The sequence below is a fragment of the Ochotona curzoniae genome, unplaced genomic scaffold, assembly GCF_017591425.1.
Source record: "Ochotona curzoniae isolate NIBS_2020 unplaced genomic scaffold, NIBS_Ocur_1.0 scaffold_461, whole genome shotgun sequence".
NCBI lineage: Eukaryota > Metazoa > Chordata > Mammalia > Lagomorpha > Ochotonidae > Ochotona > Ochotona curzoniae.
In genome coordinates this window covers 10911655-10929185 of record NW_024467120.1, presented here as the reverse complement: position 1 = coordinate 10929185, position 17531 = coordinate 10911655, and the positions used below count along the sequence as shown (strand labels likewise).

Genomic DNA, 17531 nt, shown 5'->3' with positions numbered 1-17531 from the left:
TGTTGGATATCTCAGTACTTAATATAATAATATCTTTTTCTATGAATTTTATTAATTTTAGTGATGTGAAACAATTTTGTTGCTGTAGAATAAGATTTGAATGTTGTCCTATCAGGAGAGAGAGAGAGAGAGAGAGAGAGAGAGAGAGAGAGAGTCTGAGAGAGATGAAAGAAGAGATTGGTGGTTTTTTTTTTTTAAAGATTTATTTTTATTATTTTTTATTGGAAAGGCGGATATACAGAGAGGAGAGACAGAGAGGAAGATCTTCCATCCGATGATTCACTCCCCAAGTGAGCCGCAACGGGCCGATACTATGCCGATCCGAAGCCAGGAGCCTCTTCCGGGTCTCCCACGCGGGTGCAGGGTCCCAAAGCTTTGGGCTGTCCTCGACTGCTTTCCCGGGCCACAGGCAGGGAGCTGGAAGGGAAGCGGGGCTGCTGGGATTAGAACCGGCGCCCATATGGGATCCCGGGCGTGCAAGGCGAGGACTTAACCACTTGCGCCACCGCGCCGGGCCCGATTGGTGGTTTTTAACTTCATTTTCATTGCTACCATTTAAGGCCTTTTCAGTTTTACTGATTCATTGGACTCTTAAAAGACTCAGACTACCTAACTGATACTCCTCTTCCATTTACCATGTTTTTGTTTGCAGATGATTGAGACGGATGAGGACTTCAACCCCTTTCCTGGAGGATACGACTACCTGGTTGACTTTCTAGATTTATCGTTTCCGAAAGAAAGACCAAGCAGGGAGCATCCCTACGAGGAAGTAAGCAGTGGTGGTGGTTCCTCCCTCCTTCTCTACTCACTTTTCCACACTTCCACCGTCCTTTTCCTTCCTAGTCCTTCTAACTCCCCTCTTTTCTTTCTCCTTTCCCCCTCTTTCTTCTATATTCCTTCCCTTATAAGTAAGCTTATAATTTTAAAATAAGTTTAGATTTACAGAAACATTGCAAAGATAGTGTAACATATTTGTTAACATCTTACTACATATTTGTCAAGACCAAGGAATTTCTATTGCAACATTGTTATTAGCTGGTGTTCACATGTGTTTCTTCTTAAATCTTTCAAAGATTCTCTTCTCCAAAAGTCTGCTCTTCCTAAAGTGTTAGACTGCAAGCTCTGATCTCTCTTCCGTTGCTCGGTGGTGTCTCTATCCCTGCTTGCCATAGGAGTCTCATTGAACTCCGGTTTTAAGCCACTCCTTCACCTGTGGCATTTTGGTTCAAGCAATGAGCCCAGGCTTCAGAGACATTATTAAAAATGTAGTTTAAGAACAAACCTATATTATTTGAAGTTGTATTGAAAGCTCTTCAATTAGTGAGTCACATTATTAAATAGTGTATGCAATAAACTTAAGCGTAGATTATACATCCACTTAACATATCAAATGATTCTTACACTCATATAGAATTTGAAATTGCAATACACAATCACATACATTACACCAAGGGAGTCTCACAACAAATGATAGGGTGAGAATGAGCCCGAAGGAAGGGGACAAGGTGAGACTTTCACTTACTCAGAGCCTAATAGACCGTAATCTTGCCTGGCAAGGAAGGGCAGCAGATATTTAGCCTGATAGTTAAGACACCATATTTCACACTGGCGTCTGTAGTTTGGGTCCTACCTGTGGCTTCTGACTCCAGCTGTATATCAATGCAAACCCTGGGAGGCAGCAGGTAATGGCTCCACCCATCTGGAAAACCTCAATGGAATTCCCAGCTCCCAATTAGCTCAGTCCAGCCTTTGCTGCTGTGAACATTTGGGGACTGAATTAGTGAGTGGAAGTGCCCTTTTCTCTTTGCCTCTCAAACTTTTTTAAAAATAGATTTAACTGGGGCCCGGCGCAGTGGTGCAAGTGGTTAAGTCCTCACCTTGCACGCCCGGGATCCCATATGGGCGCCTGTTCTATCCCGGCAGCCCTGCTTCCCTTCCAGCTCCCTGCCTGTGGCCCGGGAAAGCAGTCGAGGACAGCCCAGAGCTTTGGGACCCTGCACCCGCGTGGGAGACCCGGAAGAGGCTCCTGGCTTCGGATCGGCATAGCATTGGCCGTTGCGCTCACTTGGGGAGTGAATCATCGGACGGAAGATCTTCCTCTCTGTCTCTCCTCTCTGTATATCCGCTTTTCCAATAAAAAAAAATAATAAAAATAAATCTTTAAAAAAATAGATTTAACTGAAAAAAAGGTCACTTTTAAACAATCATAAATAATGCATCTTTTGGATAAAATAAGCAGCAGCTCTATGACAAATTTAAATTTGCATTTACCTTGGGCTAAATCTTGCCTGGCACATGTCTTTTATTCTTTAAGGTTACTTTGTTGATAGAAAAAGCAAGGTGAGGGAGAGAGGAAGAGGCAGGAAGAGAACTTGCAGGGCTTTGGTGAGAGCTCTGCAGGCTGAGGTGTGTCTATACTTGGAGTTGCCTCTTCTTGCCACCTGGTATCTTGCCTATCTCCTCCCCGTTTGTTTGTTTGTTTGTTTGCATTGTCTTTCGCCTTCCTAATCGTATTTTCTGTCACATTCACTCCTTGTGCTTCTGTGTCTCAATCTGTAGCAGTGCATGGTCTGCGTGGGCCAGGTGAGCTTCTCTCACACCCTGCCCTGTCTTCCCTTCACCTGCTTTCCTTGATTGTGGGACTTCCTGCCTCCTGCCGTGTGATGGTGCAGCTGAGCATGAACTTCTGGATCACTGATCATGACACCCGAAAGCAACTGTTCCTCTGGCATCCAGGTGCACGCACCGTTTCCTCTAAAGAAAGTTGATGCCACGCTGATCCTTCTTCCCTTGCAGGTGACCTTTCGTAATTATGGCATTCATCCAGATTTCCCAATCAAACTTTCCAAGGTATTTTGGTGCTTTGGTTCTAGGTGGAGGATTCATTATCCTGTGAGCTTTCCATGAAGCAGGGGTTACAGTCTTGAATGCTCACAAGTGGCCCAAGGCCAGGCTCATAAACGGGATAAGCTGGATAGGGGGTGCATCCAATGGTCAGCACATGCCAAATCAGGAGGGCACAGGCTATACCGCACCCAGTGAAGTTCTGAATTTTCCAGAAAGAGCACTTAGCAATCTGAATTTTCATAAGAATTACTGAGAGTTACAAATACATAAAATTAATTCTATTTTTAAGAGGACTATGGACTGCATGAAACAAGTTCTAGGATGTGTTTGAACTGGGGACTATGAGGATGCCTTACATCACGAAGTTAGTAACCAGCCAGGAGGTCTGGGGATTCCTCAGTGCTCTGAGCATCACAAGTACACATTCTGACCTTGTTCTCTCCCACAAACTTTATTTATTGAGAAGACAACTGAACTAAATATATTTGGTCATTGGCTCCAGGCATGTGTGTTTGGGTTCATCTGTCTCTGCTTCTGCTGTTTCTAGTACCTGCCAGTCTTCACTGCCTGTCTGAATGCCCTCCACATACCCTCTGGGGTCACACAACTTCCGCCCTGGTTGTTTTGCTGCCGCTTGTGTGCCTGATTTCTAGACTTGTAGGGTTGCCTGAAATCTGCTGGTTGCCAATGACACTTCATTGTTGTATCCGTATAGTTGCTCTGTCAACATTTTGGGTTGGATCTGGAAAGGCAGAGGAAACAGGCAGTGTGTATGATTTATCATTGTTTTGAATAGCAAGTCCTCTTTGTCTCTTCAGTGACAATGCCCTTAACATTTCTTCTTTTCCTGACTTTCTCCTGCATTCTAGAATCCCATCACCTTCCTCCAGAGTATTGTGCTGAACCCATTCTTTCTCTCCAGTCTCTTCCTTGGTAAGCTCATATATTAGTCTCATTTCTCTGCCACTGACTCCCCACCCGCATGCACAGTTCTGTGAATGCAGCCCAGACTTCCTGGCTCCCTCCAATCCTGTCAAGCTTTGGATTCTCGACCACTGACTGCCTGCTGGATAGCATCATCCAGGTTTCTGCATCCTTAGTAGTTAACTTTCAATGCTTTGAAATTTCAGCTCTTCTAAAAGCAGTTACTCTGTGTTGCTGATGATGTCATCTGCCCAGCCAACCAAGCTAGAAACAAAGGAATAACCAGCTTCCCTTTTCCTTCAGCTCCCAGATTTAGTCAATTAACTAAGACCTCCTGACTGGTACCAGAAGAATGTTTCAAATCTGTCCCCAATTCTGCCATGTGCTCCTTTCCTGATTGAAAAGTCACGAAAGAATCAACAAGCTTAAGGTCCCAAGCTTAGTTTGTGCACTGCTGGAGATGTGGCATGTCTCTATAACCCAGGACTCTTGGTTCAACACCCTCTGGCTTAGAAATTAGGAATTCTGGGCCAGGCACAGTAGTGTAACGGCTAAAATCCTTGCCTTGAACGTGCCGGAATCCCATATGGGTGTCAGTTCTAATCCTGGCAGCCCCACTTCCCATCCAGCTCCCTGCTTGTGCCCTGGGAAAGCAGTTGAAGATGGTCCAAAGACTTGGAACCCTGCACCTGCGTGGGAGACCTGGAAGAAGTTCCTGGCTCCTGGCTTCAGATTGGCTCAGCTCCAACCATTGTAGTCACTTGGGGAGTGAATCAATGGACGTAAGATCTTCCTTTCAGTCTCTCCTCCTCTCTGTATATCTGACTTTGCTATATAAAAAAAAAAAAAAACTTAAAAAAAAAGAAATTAGGAATTCTGACAGGTGAAGGCCTCAGCACCTGATTGAGGGCAGGCCTGTTTTCTGGGAGGTTGGGGTTGCGGGCTGCAGGCTCCACTCAACCTCTGGGTGCTCTGCTAGAGACTCACCTCTGCTTTTGCAGTATTGGTGGGGGCAGACATTTACTGAATGCATATTGCATGCCCGGCCTTGTGTTACGCACTCTATCTGCATCAACTCATTAGATCCTCATAATAGCTCTGTGAAGAATGTTATTTTATTACCTTCATTTTAAAGAGGAGGGAGGTAAATCCCAGAATTCAGATCACACAGCCAGAGCCTGGATTTGAACTTGTCAGTCTCATGCCACTGTCTGCCCTCTTAGCGGCTTGCTTGGCTCTTGACTGCCCCTCCTTTCCTTTTGTGTTTTCTGCTGTGCTCAGCAGCACCCTCCTGCTCAGCCTGTGGTGCCTGTTCCAGCAGGCTTGTGTTCCAGCCTTCGCACACCTCCGCCAGCACGCAGCTGCTTCACCTAGAGAGGAGATGGCTCACTGCTTTGTGCTGCCTGAGTTGTCCTTGTGAGCATGTCCTATGTCTCTTTCAGATTCGTAGCCGGGTTGATGTCATGAGACATGTGGTGAAGAATGGGCTGCTATGGGATGACTTGTACATAGGATTCCAAACCCGGCTCCAGCGGGACCCCGACATATACCATCATCTGTAAGTCTGAAAACACCTGTCCCTGTCCCCCTGGGGCCCTATCAGGGATCACTTGTGGCCCTTGAACCTGACAGACACACCGCATCTGTCATTAGTGTGTCACACTTTTGTTAACTTGTTTTAATGTAAACCTGGTTAAGAAAGCATCATGTTTTTAGAGAATCATCTACACACTCATGTGTTCTTGATCCATTGGGAAACTGGTTTGGTTTAAAATGAAAAAAAAAAAAAAAACAAAACATCAGAACACTGGAAGGGTGTGTTTGACATGGATGAGAAGGAGCCATCTTTATGGCCAGAATGTGGCCATTGTGTCATGCTGACCTCCATCACCTTTCACGTAGACTCAACCCTGAGTATCAGTCTGGTGGGTCGGTGGTTGACAGAAATGGCCCCCAGAGTTTCTGCCTGTCTGTGCTTCAAAACCACGTAATTTCTTACGAACATGTTTGGAATATTTGCATTGAAACCTCAGGAAGAGCCATTTGCAGTCTTTATATTTTGTAAAACAGTCACTTGTGGAAACAGGACTCTATTTTACCATTGCTCCTAAATCTTTAAAACATGCAGAAATTTTATTTAGAAGTTTCAGTCATTTAAAATGTCTAAACAAAACCTACTGTCTAGTTAATGCTCTGAACTTCCAAGCCCAAACATTTATGAGAATTTCTTTTTCATTGCTCTTCCCTTGAATGTTTTCATTTGTATTAAAAATGTTAAAGAATGTGGAAGTGCACAAAACAATGAGCAAGTGACCCCACCTGGCATCCCTGGGAGAACCTGGCAACAGCTCAGTATGAGCCATCCCAGGCTAATTTTTGGCCTGTCAACTTCTCTCAATGGTTTGATCTCCCCGTCCCTAGAAGTGGGTGAGGAAGGGAACAGCATTGTTGCATTTTTCCTAAAGCAGTTCCAGTCCATATGTTCCGTGACTTGCATTTTTAATTCCTCAACTCATCCTCAGGATTGTCCTTGTTGCAATGCACAGCTCAGGCTCATGTCTTGAACAGCTGTAAGACATTCCAGGTTTGGTGCACGTTCAGCAGAGCAGACACTTTGCATTTTGTTCTGGCAGAAATAGAATATGACTGTTTTCTGGTAGAAATAGAATATGGTCCTTGTCCTGGCAACTTTTGGACTTAGATGCTCACAACCACCTTGTTAAGCTGTGTCTCAATAGCAAAGGTGTTAATAGAAGAAGATCCCATAACGGGTGTTGGAAAACAGGTGCAACTCCACTTAGCTTGATTGCTCTCAAATGGAGTTTATGAGTTTACTGAACATTTTTTCTTGTTATAAAAGTAGTATATATATATCCAATGTAAAAAAATTGGAAAAATATTTTAAAATGCAAAAAAACTGAAATAATCAATAATCCCACCACCACAGAATGCGTCACGTTGGTGTGTCTGGTTAATTTTTCTTCTTCTGTTTACAAGCGCACATACATGCACTTTTGCTAAACTGGGGTGATGTTGTACCTCTTTCAGTGCTACATGCTTGTTATAGTAATTCTCTCCTTTGTCACTTTTCATGCCGACTCTCCTGTTACCATACACCTGGATTTACATGTATTTAGCGTATCTTTAAATTTCCATGGGTTTGTAACTTTGCACGATGTGAAACAATGAATGAACAGGCAGGTGCATCTTGCGCTCTTATGTCTTATAGGGATCTCTGCAGGATATAACCTTCGGTGTGGGGTTGCACTCAAGGTTGGGTTTTTGGTCCCTTCTGCTAAATTGTTCACAGGGAATCCAGTTAACTTTCCCATAAATAACATCTGGGGGATGTATTTTCCCTGCAGATTTCCTATGTGGGAGATTTTTTTTCTTCTTTTTTAAGGTTTATTTTATTATTATTATTATTTTATTGCAAAGGCAGATATACAGAGAGGAGGAGAGACAGAGAGGAAAATCTTCTATCTGATGATTCACTCTCCCACTGACCGCAATAGCCAGAGCTGAGCTGATCTGAAGCTAGGAGATTCTTCCAGGCCTCCCACATGAATACAGGGTCCCAAAGCTTTGGTCCGTCCTCGACTGCTTTCCCAGGCCACATTAGGAAGCTGGATGGGAAGCAGAGCCACTGGGATTAGAACCGGCACCCATATGGGATTCCGGCACGTTCAAGGCGAAGACTTTAGTTGCTAGGCCACCACTCTGGGCCGGCCGGGGAGTTTGTTGAAGCAAGACACATCAGAACACAATTGAAAGCATACATTGTTGCAATGTTTAAGGGACTGTCCATATCTGATATCTTAAGCTAGGTGACTAGCTGAGACAGGACAGCTTAGGGACACCTAGGGCCCAAGACCAAGATGATGCTGAAGGACCACAGACCTGCAAGTTTCCCTAATATCCCACCTGCTTTATCTTTTCACAGGTTTTGGAATCATTTTCAAATAAAACTTCCTCTAACGCCACCCAATTGGAGGTCGTTCCTGATGCACTTTGGTTAGAGTAGACCTGGAATGTCCCAGGTAAGATGTTCTGTGGGTTGTAAAGACACATACCATGTGCCTGGGACCCTGTTCTTACACTTGGATGAAGCAGGCACATGCCTGTCTGAAAATCTGACTTGTTCCACTATAAACTATGTAAAGCAAATCAGGAGTGCATCCAATTCAGAGTCTGCAGGCCCTTGGGTCTAAAGGAGATGAGCGTAAAACCCATTGGCAGTAACACAGAACCTGTTCCAGGCTATCGGTGAGTGTACAGCAGCCCTCAGTACACAGGAAAAACTTCAACTACAAGGAAGACAGAATGCTAGAGACAGAATCATTTGGAAAACATCGCTTCCCATTTCCTCTACGTCTCTGGGTTGCTGGAGATGAGCATGTCTGGCACAAGGCTGCTTCCCATTGCTTTCAATGGTTGTTGACATGGTCTTATTAGCTAGATTACAATGCCTATTTCTACATGTTATGACCTAAAGGACCATATAATGTCACTGCAGAAAATCACGAATTATTTGATTCGTGTATTTTTATATATTCATTTATTCATTCCACAGACACCTGTCATTGCACATTTTATTGCAGTAACTCTCCCAGTAGAGGAAGAGTTTCTTAAAAGCAGTAACGGTGTTCTACAGCATGTATTTTATGAATAGCTAAAAAAGCTCGAAGTTTCCAAACATAAAGTAATAAAAGGATTGAAAATTATTCTAATTCCATCATGACACTTTAGGCAGGTATATAAATATCATGCTGCACCCCACAATAGGTATAATATGAATTAAAAACATTTAGGGTTTAAGAAACCAGATGTTGCAAGTTAACATGCTTCCTGAGTTAAGCATAATTATCTTTAATCTGCATTTAAAGAATAAAGAAAGGATCAGATGAATTTTGGTCTCCTCTGTTGGCATAACTCCTCTTAAAGTTGGTTTCATAGTCTTTAATCAATAATATTAGGGTCAATTTAGAAAATCTTTTATATTCTTTCTAGTTGTAAAGTCTTTTGTTTCATACTATGGGCTATCACAAAGCTTGGGGTTGGATTTGTAAGTCATGATTATAAACCAGAAAGGAGGCTCTGAAAATTGCAGTCAATTATATGACAGGGTAGACTCTCCAAAGCAGAGTATTTATAGTGCCAGGTAAGTGTAGAGAACACTGAGATCACATCTGATGACTTTGGACAGCTAGCAACAGCACTGCAAAGAGGTAGGGTATGGGGGAACTAAGCGTAGCAAACTGTAGACTGGCTTAAAGTGAAGTTTTTACCGATCTGGCAAAAAGAGGGGAGGGACAAACAGAGGGATACTCCAGAAGTTGTAGGTGATAGTAGAAAAGGTGGACGTTATAAGGTGAATTTCAACAATGCCTAGTTTTCTTGACATGGCAGAGAAATAAGGAAAGGGGCATGGTTCTGAACTGGGAGAACCAAGAAGGCTCAACACAGACATGAGGCAAGTTGCATGGCTGTGAAAGATGAGGAAGGATGGAAGGTAGTAAGGCAGCAGATAGAGTGCTAAGTCCAAGGCCTTGGGGATGAAGCATTCTAGAAGAAGATGGGCTAAACATAGGTGCTTTTAGGTAAGTGAGTGAAGTGAAGTGGAGATGAGCCACAGGAAAGGTCAGTATGTGCATTTGAGTTATTTAGGACAGTGCGAACACGTGGTGTTTAACACTGCTGGCTGGGAATCTGGGTTCTGGGGTTAAAATCCTGCTTCTGCTTCCTACCAGAGGATCTTGTGGGTAATTTACTTGACCTCCTTGTATCCCAGATTCTCATCTATGGAAAGACATGATAGCAACACCTCACAGGGCTGTGTCATAAGCATAAAGCATGCCTGGCAGAGGGCCTTGCACAGATGTTGAGCGTGTGAACCTTGGGAAATAAACCAGACAGTCACAGGTGAATCCACAAGAAATTGGAAGGATTCACATTCCAGTGTTCAGTTCTCACTTGCCGTAATCATCACAGAGTACAGAGCCTGAACTGGAGAGAAGAAACATTTGCCTCAAGGGAAGACAAAAAATGGAAAAGTGTTACACCAAGATCCACGTTATTGTTCGTTAGTAATGTCTTTTATTCACAGGATGCCAAGCCATGTGAAAACTTCAAGAGTTTGCTGATGTTCCAAATAGAAGACTCTTCACATATCTTGCATATGCAGCTCACTACATAGTCATGTTAAAAAATACTTAGTTTATCCACAGTTCTCTGTGAATCCTCTTCTTGGAAGCAATAAATCCAGTAACAACAAATTCTCTGTAGAAATCAAAATACACTAGAAATTGTGAAGTTGGACACAAGCAAAGGGATGCTTCCAAGCCTGCAATGAGAAAAAGAGAGGGAGGGGAACAGAGGTTATTTAAAGAGAAAGGGAGGAAAGAAGAGAAGAAAGGAGCACTTCAAAAAACTTATGGAAAATGGAATTTTGATATAAAAATTCAAAATCTAGAATTTTCCTCAAACTTTTTGAAGAAATGGCATAGATCGATGAAGGACCAAAAAAAGGGGGTGGGGGTGTGATGGGGGAAAGAGAAAAAAACTAATGTAGAATTTTAAAAGAAGAAGGAAAAAACAAACATCCTCTTTCTTAGTAAGTTGATTCCCCCAAATAGGGTCCAGAAAGATATGAGTAGTTGAATAAGAAAAATCTATGAGTAATTTTCAACTTTTCAAAATGCTTTGAATCATATACTTCCCAAAGCAAGGCAAGAGAGACTGGCAGCTGGATGAGCCAATAATAGTACATCCATACGAGGAAACGCTATTCAGTAATGATTTTTATTCAGTTGCGAAGTCTTAACACAGTTGATCAGTGCTCTCAGTTAAGTCATACTTTGATGAATAAGACATGTCCATATTAACTAATAACATGAGTTTTGTGACAAAGAAGTATTTCAAAATCAGTAGAAAAGTTACTAGGATATGTACTTGGGAAAGTTAACTCCTTTTCTGAAAATCAAATAACATTATTTCAATGACTCAAAGAGCAGTTTTCAATGATTCTCATGATTGTTTAAACAATAGTCTTATGGTTTGTTACTCCAAAAAATTGTTATCTAGCATACCACTGATTTGAACATCAAGATCTGTTTTCTGATTTTCTGTCTTACTTCTTTAAATCTGAAGGCACAAGAATCTGGTGGCAGAGCTGGCTTCCCTAATCTCTAACATCATTGGTAACAAAACTTGTGATGATCTACTGCTTCTAATGAAGACAAACCACATCTGATTCTAGTGCACTTCATACATCATGAGTTACAAGCAATCTTGGAATTCAGAAATTGTATTTTTGATCTATACTGTACAGTAATTTATTCATTTATTAATCAAAATAAATGTTATATTAATATAAAACGTGCTTGATATGCAAATAAAAGAATATTTCAAAATAGGATTTTTTTTTCTCACCACCACGTCGCCTTGTGTTCTCAAGCCATCTTTCTGGTTCTTTCCTCCCAGTATCCAGCAATTCCTTGATATTACAACATCAATCTCTTGTGTCCTCATCCTTTCTCTTTTCCTAGTTTACACCCCCACAATACCTGCTGTCACTTCTCAAACAAAACACTGTTATGTAAAATGTTATGTCTTGCTGTCATATCCCCATCAGTAAAATCCTGTCATGTTCAACCTCCAAAATATACCCAAGAACTGGCCATTTCCTACCCTCTCTGCTGCTACCAAGAACTGAAGATGGAGGAAACCCAAAGGTAATTTTGACCTTGGGGGCTGACTTTCCATCACAGGCACCTGTCAATTTCAGAAAATGTCAAATGGAATCCCTCTTGTTGGGTACCAAGGAACCTACTAGCTATCAGAACTGCTGCTCACATGCTGTGGTGGAGCCACTTTGGAGGAACTGTGTGCCTTGGTGGCATGGCAAGGGGATGGCACTGGTATCCTTCTAGCACTCTGTACACTATTAGATAACCTTGTTCCAGCTGGCAGAGGAAACGTATACGTTTTTATATAACTAATATTAATAGTTCATTTGGAATTGAGAATCAGTAAGTTGATAACTGACACAGGCTTGATAAAAAATGTATGTTGCAATCTTCCATTGTAACGACTAAAGGAGCAATGGGAATGTAACAAGACAGAAGGTGTGGACATTGGTTGACACCACTTACAATGCCCACAGCTCATATTGGAGCTCTCTGAGATTGTTCTCTGGTTCATTCCCCCAAACAGCTGCAGTAGCTGGGGCTGAGCCGGCCAAAGTCAGGAGCCTGGAACTCCGTCTCCCATATAGTGGCAGGCATCCAGGCACTGAATAAATGTTAAAGAAAGAAACTAGAAAATCAAATTTATTGAACCAAAACATACTCATGACCTAAGGCGATTTAGCCCAGAGATGCGGGGATGGTTTAACATATTTTAAAAAACGCATACTCTATTCATGACCCAGAAATTCTCTCTCTTCCCTGTTTACCTGAGAGAAATGAAAAATTTATGTTGGTATCAAAATTCAAATGAGAATATTTGCAGTCGTTTTTTCTTTTTGTTTTTTTTAATTGGCCACAATCAGTGGCCATTCCCATGTGTTTGTAATTCCCACCAGCAGCTTGACGAACCAACAACAGTACATCCATACCAGGAAACACTACTCAGTAATGCTAAGAAATAAACTGTTGACACAGACAGCCTGAACAAATCTTCTATTATCCTTGATAAATGAAGCCAGGCCTAAAAACAAACCTACTGAGATGGAAACTAGCAGTAAATGTCAGATGTCAGGGGCAGTGTGAGAGACCAACCACCAAGGGAAAATGTGAGTGACTTTTGTGGCTTGATGGCACGGTTTTATACCTTGGTTATGGTGGAGATTAGACAGCTCTATGCATTTAACAAAATTCATGGCACTGAACACCAAAATGGGTGAACTTTATGTGAGTTCAAATTATTAAAAATGAATCTCTGTCCACTAAAAAGCATCACTAGATGAATTTTTTTTTAAAGCAAGCCACAGAATGTCTCTTACACATTGAACGCAAGAAGTAGTGGAATCATCGAAGTTTGAATGTGTCACTTCCTTTGCTATCTAAAGGAACAGTAAGCTTGGGGAAATGTCTCGATTCATTCACCCATAGGGAACGCAAATGAAAACTCAACACATACTACCCCCATGGACCTGGTTGGGACAGCAGCGTCCAACTGAGCCCACAGTCGTGGTACTCTTCACCCCAGGCACTTAGGATTAGAATAAAATGTTGTTAAAGAGTGAGAGAGACCACGACAGATGCAAGCATAGGATGAAGGAGTCTTTATTAGCCATGCTTGGCACCCGCAGGTCCTGCTACCACACCGCATAGCCAAAGTCATCAGGCGTTGTTAAGCTCCCATTGACACACAGCAGTCAGGGATTTTCCAATCACCTCAGGTGGTGCGTGTTACAAGTCAATCAACTGAAGCGACACATAATCCAATCAACCTAATCCTTAGCTCAATCAGCTAGTTAGTGTGCTTACAGAAGCAGATAGCTGTGGTTAGCCACGCTGCCATGCCCCAGCACTGGCCCCCTTCTCTCCTCTGAAATATCACATGTGCTCACTGCCACAGAGTGCCATCACTCCTCCATAGTGTGTGTGTGTGTGTTTTAAACATCTCTCATGGAGCAAGGGAAAGGATTGATGATATCCAACTGACTTCACATATTAAAGACCTTGAGCAGGTGTCACATGTGAAATTTGCATAAAGCATTTCTGTAACCGAGTTGAAAGCTAAGCTCGCCATCTTTGGAGACCACAGTTGTTTCTGGAAACAATGTCCAACTGGTTACCTTGAGTTGGGCATTTGGCAGACAGTGTCCTTCACATGAAAGAAAGGAACCTGTCACTTTAAGGAAAACATTTCTTGAGAACGATATATGTATTTTAAAAGATTTATTTTATTTTTCTTTGAAAGGCAGAGCTACACAGGGAGAACAGAGAAGTATCTTCCATCTGCTGGTTTGCTTCCCAAATAGCCACAATGGCCAGAGTTGGTTGGTTTGAAGCCAAGAGCCAAGAGCTTCCTCTGGGTCTCCCATGTGGGTGCTGGGGCTCAATGACTTGGACCAACCTCTGCTACCTTTTGAGACCATTAGCATGGAGCTAGATGGGAAGTGGAGCCCCTGGGACTGGGACCGCCACCAGTATGGGATGCTGGCACCACAGATGGAGGCTTAGCCTGCTACTCTGTGGTGCCAGCCCTGAGAATGGTATCTTATAGTGAAGGCAAAATGGTAACTTTGGAACCTATACCCTTCACTTGTGACACATGTGCAGTGACACTATATGATTGGGCACCCTGCGAGAGACACTGTGGGCCCATGGGGTCACCCTGAGAAAGGACATCTTGTTCTATCTGATGGATCAATCCATGTATCCCTATGTCAGTGTCCGATGTTGCATAACTTTGAGTAGCTTCATAGCATGTTTTGAAAGCTTATGAGGCAGTCTGGACTTAACCCCCTGGCTGCAACTGCTACCCCAGGGAGGCAGGTCTTGAGGTTGGATTACTGAGTCACAGGTCAGGAGCAGGTGTCGCTTGGGTTGCACCTTTTCACTCTTCCAGTGGTGCACAGGTCCATGCAACAGAGGGACATCATTCATGGCTCTTCGCACCATGTTGATTCTCCATGTTAGACCCATGAGTTTACTTCTGCATAACCTACCTGCCTCACCACTGCCAAAGATGGTCCATATACTTTTTCTCTTCTAAAACTTTCCTCTGTCTGTTTAGGGTGATGATGGTTTCTGAAAAGCAGCAACAACAAACCCTTTAAAAATGTACTACTAGGGCCTGGTGCAGTGGCGCAAGTGGTTAAGGTCCTCGCCTTGCACACCCCGGGATCCCATATGGGTGCCGGTTCCAATCCCGGCAGTCCCACTTCCCATCCAGCTCCCTGCCTGTGGTCCGGGAAAGCAGTCAAGGACGGCCCAAAGCTTTGGGACCCTGCACCCGCGTGGGAGACCCAGAAGAGGCTCCTGGTTCCTGGCTTTGGATCGGCATAGCATCGGCCGTTGTGCTCACTTGGGGAGTGAATCATTGGACGGAAGATCTTCCTCTCTGTCTCTCCCCTCTGTATATCTGACTTTCCAATAAAAATAAATAAATCTTTAAAAATAATAATAATAAAATAAAATGTACTACTATTGACCCCATTATGATGTGGCTAATTCTCCCATTGCAAGTGCTGGAATTCCATATGGCCACTGGTTCCTGTCCCCACTGCTCCACTTCTCATCCAGCTCCCTGCTTGTGGCCTGAAAAAGCAGCAAAGCATGGTCCAAAGCCTTGGGACCCTGAACCCGTGTGGGAGACCCAGAGAAAGCCATTGTAGCTATTTGGGGAGTGAGCCGCCAGATGGAAGATCTTTCTCTCTGTTTTTCCTTCTCTTTATCAATCTACCTTTCCAACAAAAATAAATATATATTTTTAAAGGTACTACTATTCTAAAGCGCTGAACAAATACTAGAAGGCAAAAGATACCAGGACACTCTCTGCAGGCTGTATCCATTACTATTCTGATAGATGACAATCAAGGTTAATTTACCCAATAAAATAGGCAACCCAGATCTGCAGGGATATGCATTTCCCCTGGAACTCAGTGAATCCAATCTAACTAGAGAAAGTGCAGTGAGGTGCGTCGGGACTCCGCAGCAAGCACATGTTTTCGGCAGGGGGCGGCAGAGCACTGCATCAGATCCCAGTCCCATTTTACTGGTCCGGCGGCACGCGCAGCCAAGGGCCCCTCTGGCTCTAGGCGGCTGCGTCTCAGCTGTTCAAGAGTCCGCTTTGGAGTGTCTAGAAAGAGCCGTTTTTTCGGGCACTCTCCTTGATCCTCCTCAGGCTGTCCCCAGATCCCCGCTCCCCTCCCCGCCACACACACACCCTGGATCCGGGTTTGCACTTGGCTGGTGAAATTGCACTCGCTACTGCCCCACAGAGGGCCAGCCATTACGGTTTTACACTAAATGTGATTTTGCTCTATTCTGGTGGAAATGCACCTACAGAAGGCGCCTTGAAGTGCGTGCAGTCCCAGTTAATTGTTTTCTGTTCTCAAATGCAGTCTCTCTGTCAGGGAATACCAAATGTGCTTAGGAAAATCTCTCTTTCCATCAACATTTAGGGGATGTGGTCCCACTCCTGGGAACTCATCCCAGAATAAATTTCTGCTCTGATTCCCCCATGCCTTCCCTGCCGCTGTGCCCCAGCAAGTGTGGACTGAACAAAGCTGCAGGTCCAGCCCTTGGAGGCCTCCCACAGACGAGGACACCCTTGGTAAGGAAGGTCTGGTCTGCTGAGGGAACCTTCCACAGGTAAACATGCAGGTGAGAGTTGGAATAAACCCTGGCTTCTAACCAGGAATGCTTGTTCTCCCAGAAAGTTGTCCTCAACTGTAGGAGGCAAGGGGGCTTTTCCTAACATGTCACGGGAGTTCACACTTTGTTGGCCAAAGCATTTTGACTTCCTGTTCTTTGACATCTTCCCCCTCCCCAGTCCCACCTTCCTTCTCTTCTCTGTTCAAATTGTGCATCTTTGGAAGACAACTGGGAATTTTACAAAGAGACATTTGCCTCTTTCTCCTGCCCCCTACACCCCACTTTCCTTCTGTTTGAAAGGTAGAGAGACAGAGAGCCCCAGAGTGCTGATTTGCTCCTGCAATGGCTGCAGTAGCCAGGAATGGGTCAGACGAAAGCCAGGAGACTCAAACTCAATTTTCCACATTGGTGGTCAGAGCTGCTTGAGCCATCATCTGGCGCTTCCAGCAAGCGGGAGTCAGGAGTCAGAGTAGGATTCCAGGAGAAGCACTCAGGTGTGAAATGATGGCATCTTGATTGCTGGGCTCAATGTCCACTCCCAGACTTCCTGATGGACGTGTCCTTCCATCCACAAGATGACCTGAGCAATGGCTTGTCTCACAGGGTGTGATCTCAGCAGCCTGCTCAGCCTCAGTCTATGTGCGAAGGCTGTTGGGTGGTTTTGCTCTTTTATGTATGTGAGAATTCAAGATGGGTAGGACACCTGTTGAGTGTGACCACAGAGATCACATCATGGAAGGGTGTCGCCCTGGGAAGGACTTATGTGCTAACCATAATCTCTTAACCATAATCTCAGGCTTGCAGATATGGTGGCCCTGCCCACCAATGAGGTGAGAGGAACTAAGCACAGAATTTTATATTTTTGAGGGGGTGGTATGTGGACCTTCCTAGCCTGAACTGGCCATGATCTTGTTTCCATGACGACAACTTGCTGGAACTGGATTGCAGGGGCGGTAATTGAGTCAGACAGACAGGGGCTTCTCAACAGGGAGAATGTGTCTTTGTCATGTGAAAAAACTCAAGGACTACAGTTCATAGATCCAATGCCTACCAGAAGATCAGTCAAGGAGCAGTGTCCCCAGGATCTAGAGCCAATATTTGAAAAGAAAAATTATTAGTGGCATCACAAACTAAGAAAAAGCATTCCCAATAGGCAGATGTTTTGAGTATGTCCGACAGCTGCTGGAGATACAGTGATGAGGATGTTGGAGACATCTGCCACAGGAGCAGGGGAGGGTCCCAGCTGCCCCATGCCCACCTGCTGAAGTACCCACCCAGAATCCACAGTGAATTCTAGAAGTATACCATGCCTCGTGATCATTATTGTTTTTATGGCACACTTTTTAAAACATGTTCATATTCCTGCCCCAACAAGAAAATCATTTTAAGCCTATAGTCCCATCTGGAATTCATACCTCCTATCCAGAGGCC

At 43.8% G+C, this 17531-nt stretch overlaps 1 protein-coding gene across 12 annotated transcripts in view; it reads left to right on the top strand.

The window, feature by feature from the left end:
* Positions 1-11154, top strand: part of LOC121147703 (cytidine monophosphate-N-acetylneuraminic acid hydroxylase-like) — a 100153-nt gene extending 88999 nt beyond the window's left edge. For 9 of the 12 annotated variants that reach the window (XM_040967607.1, XM_040967601.1, XM_040967604.1 and 6 more), the window contains 4 exons: positions 653-769; positions 5214-5329; positions 7715-7811; positions 10921-11149. In XM_040967607.1, the coding sequence (XP_040823541.1) occupies positions 653-769; positions 5214-5329; positions 7715-7790 (309 nt within the window). In that variant the 3' untranslated portion in view covers positions 7791-7811; positions 10921-11149. Of the gene's footprint in view, positions 1-652; positions 770-3716; positions 3781-5213; positions 5330-7714; positions 7812-10920 lie in introns of those variants that run through there. The other 3 variants (XM_040967609.1, XM_040967610.1, XM_040967608.1) reach the window with 3 other exon arrangements.
* Positions 11155-17531: the final 6377 nt, after the last annotated feature.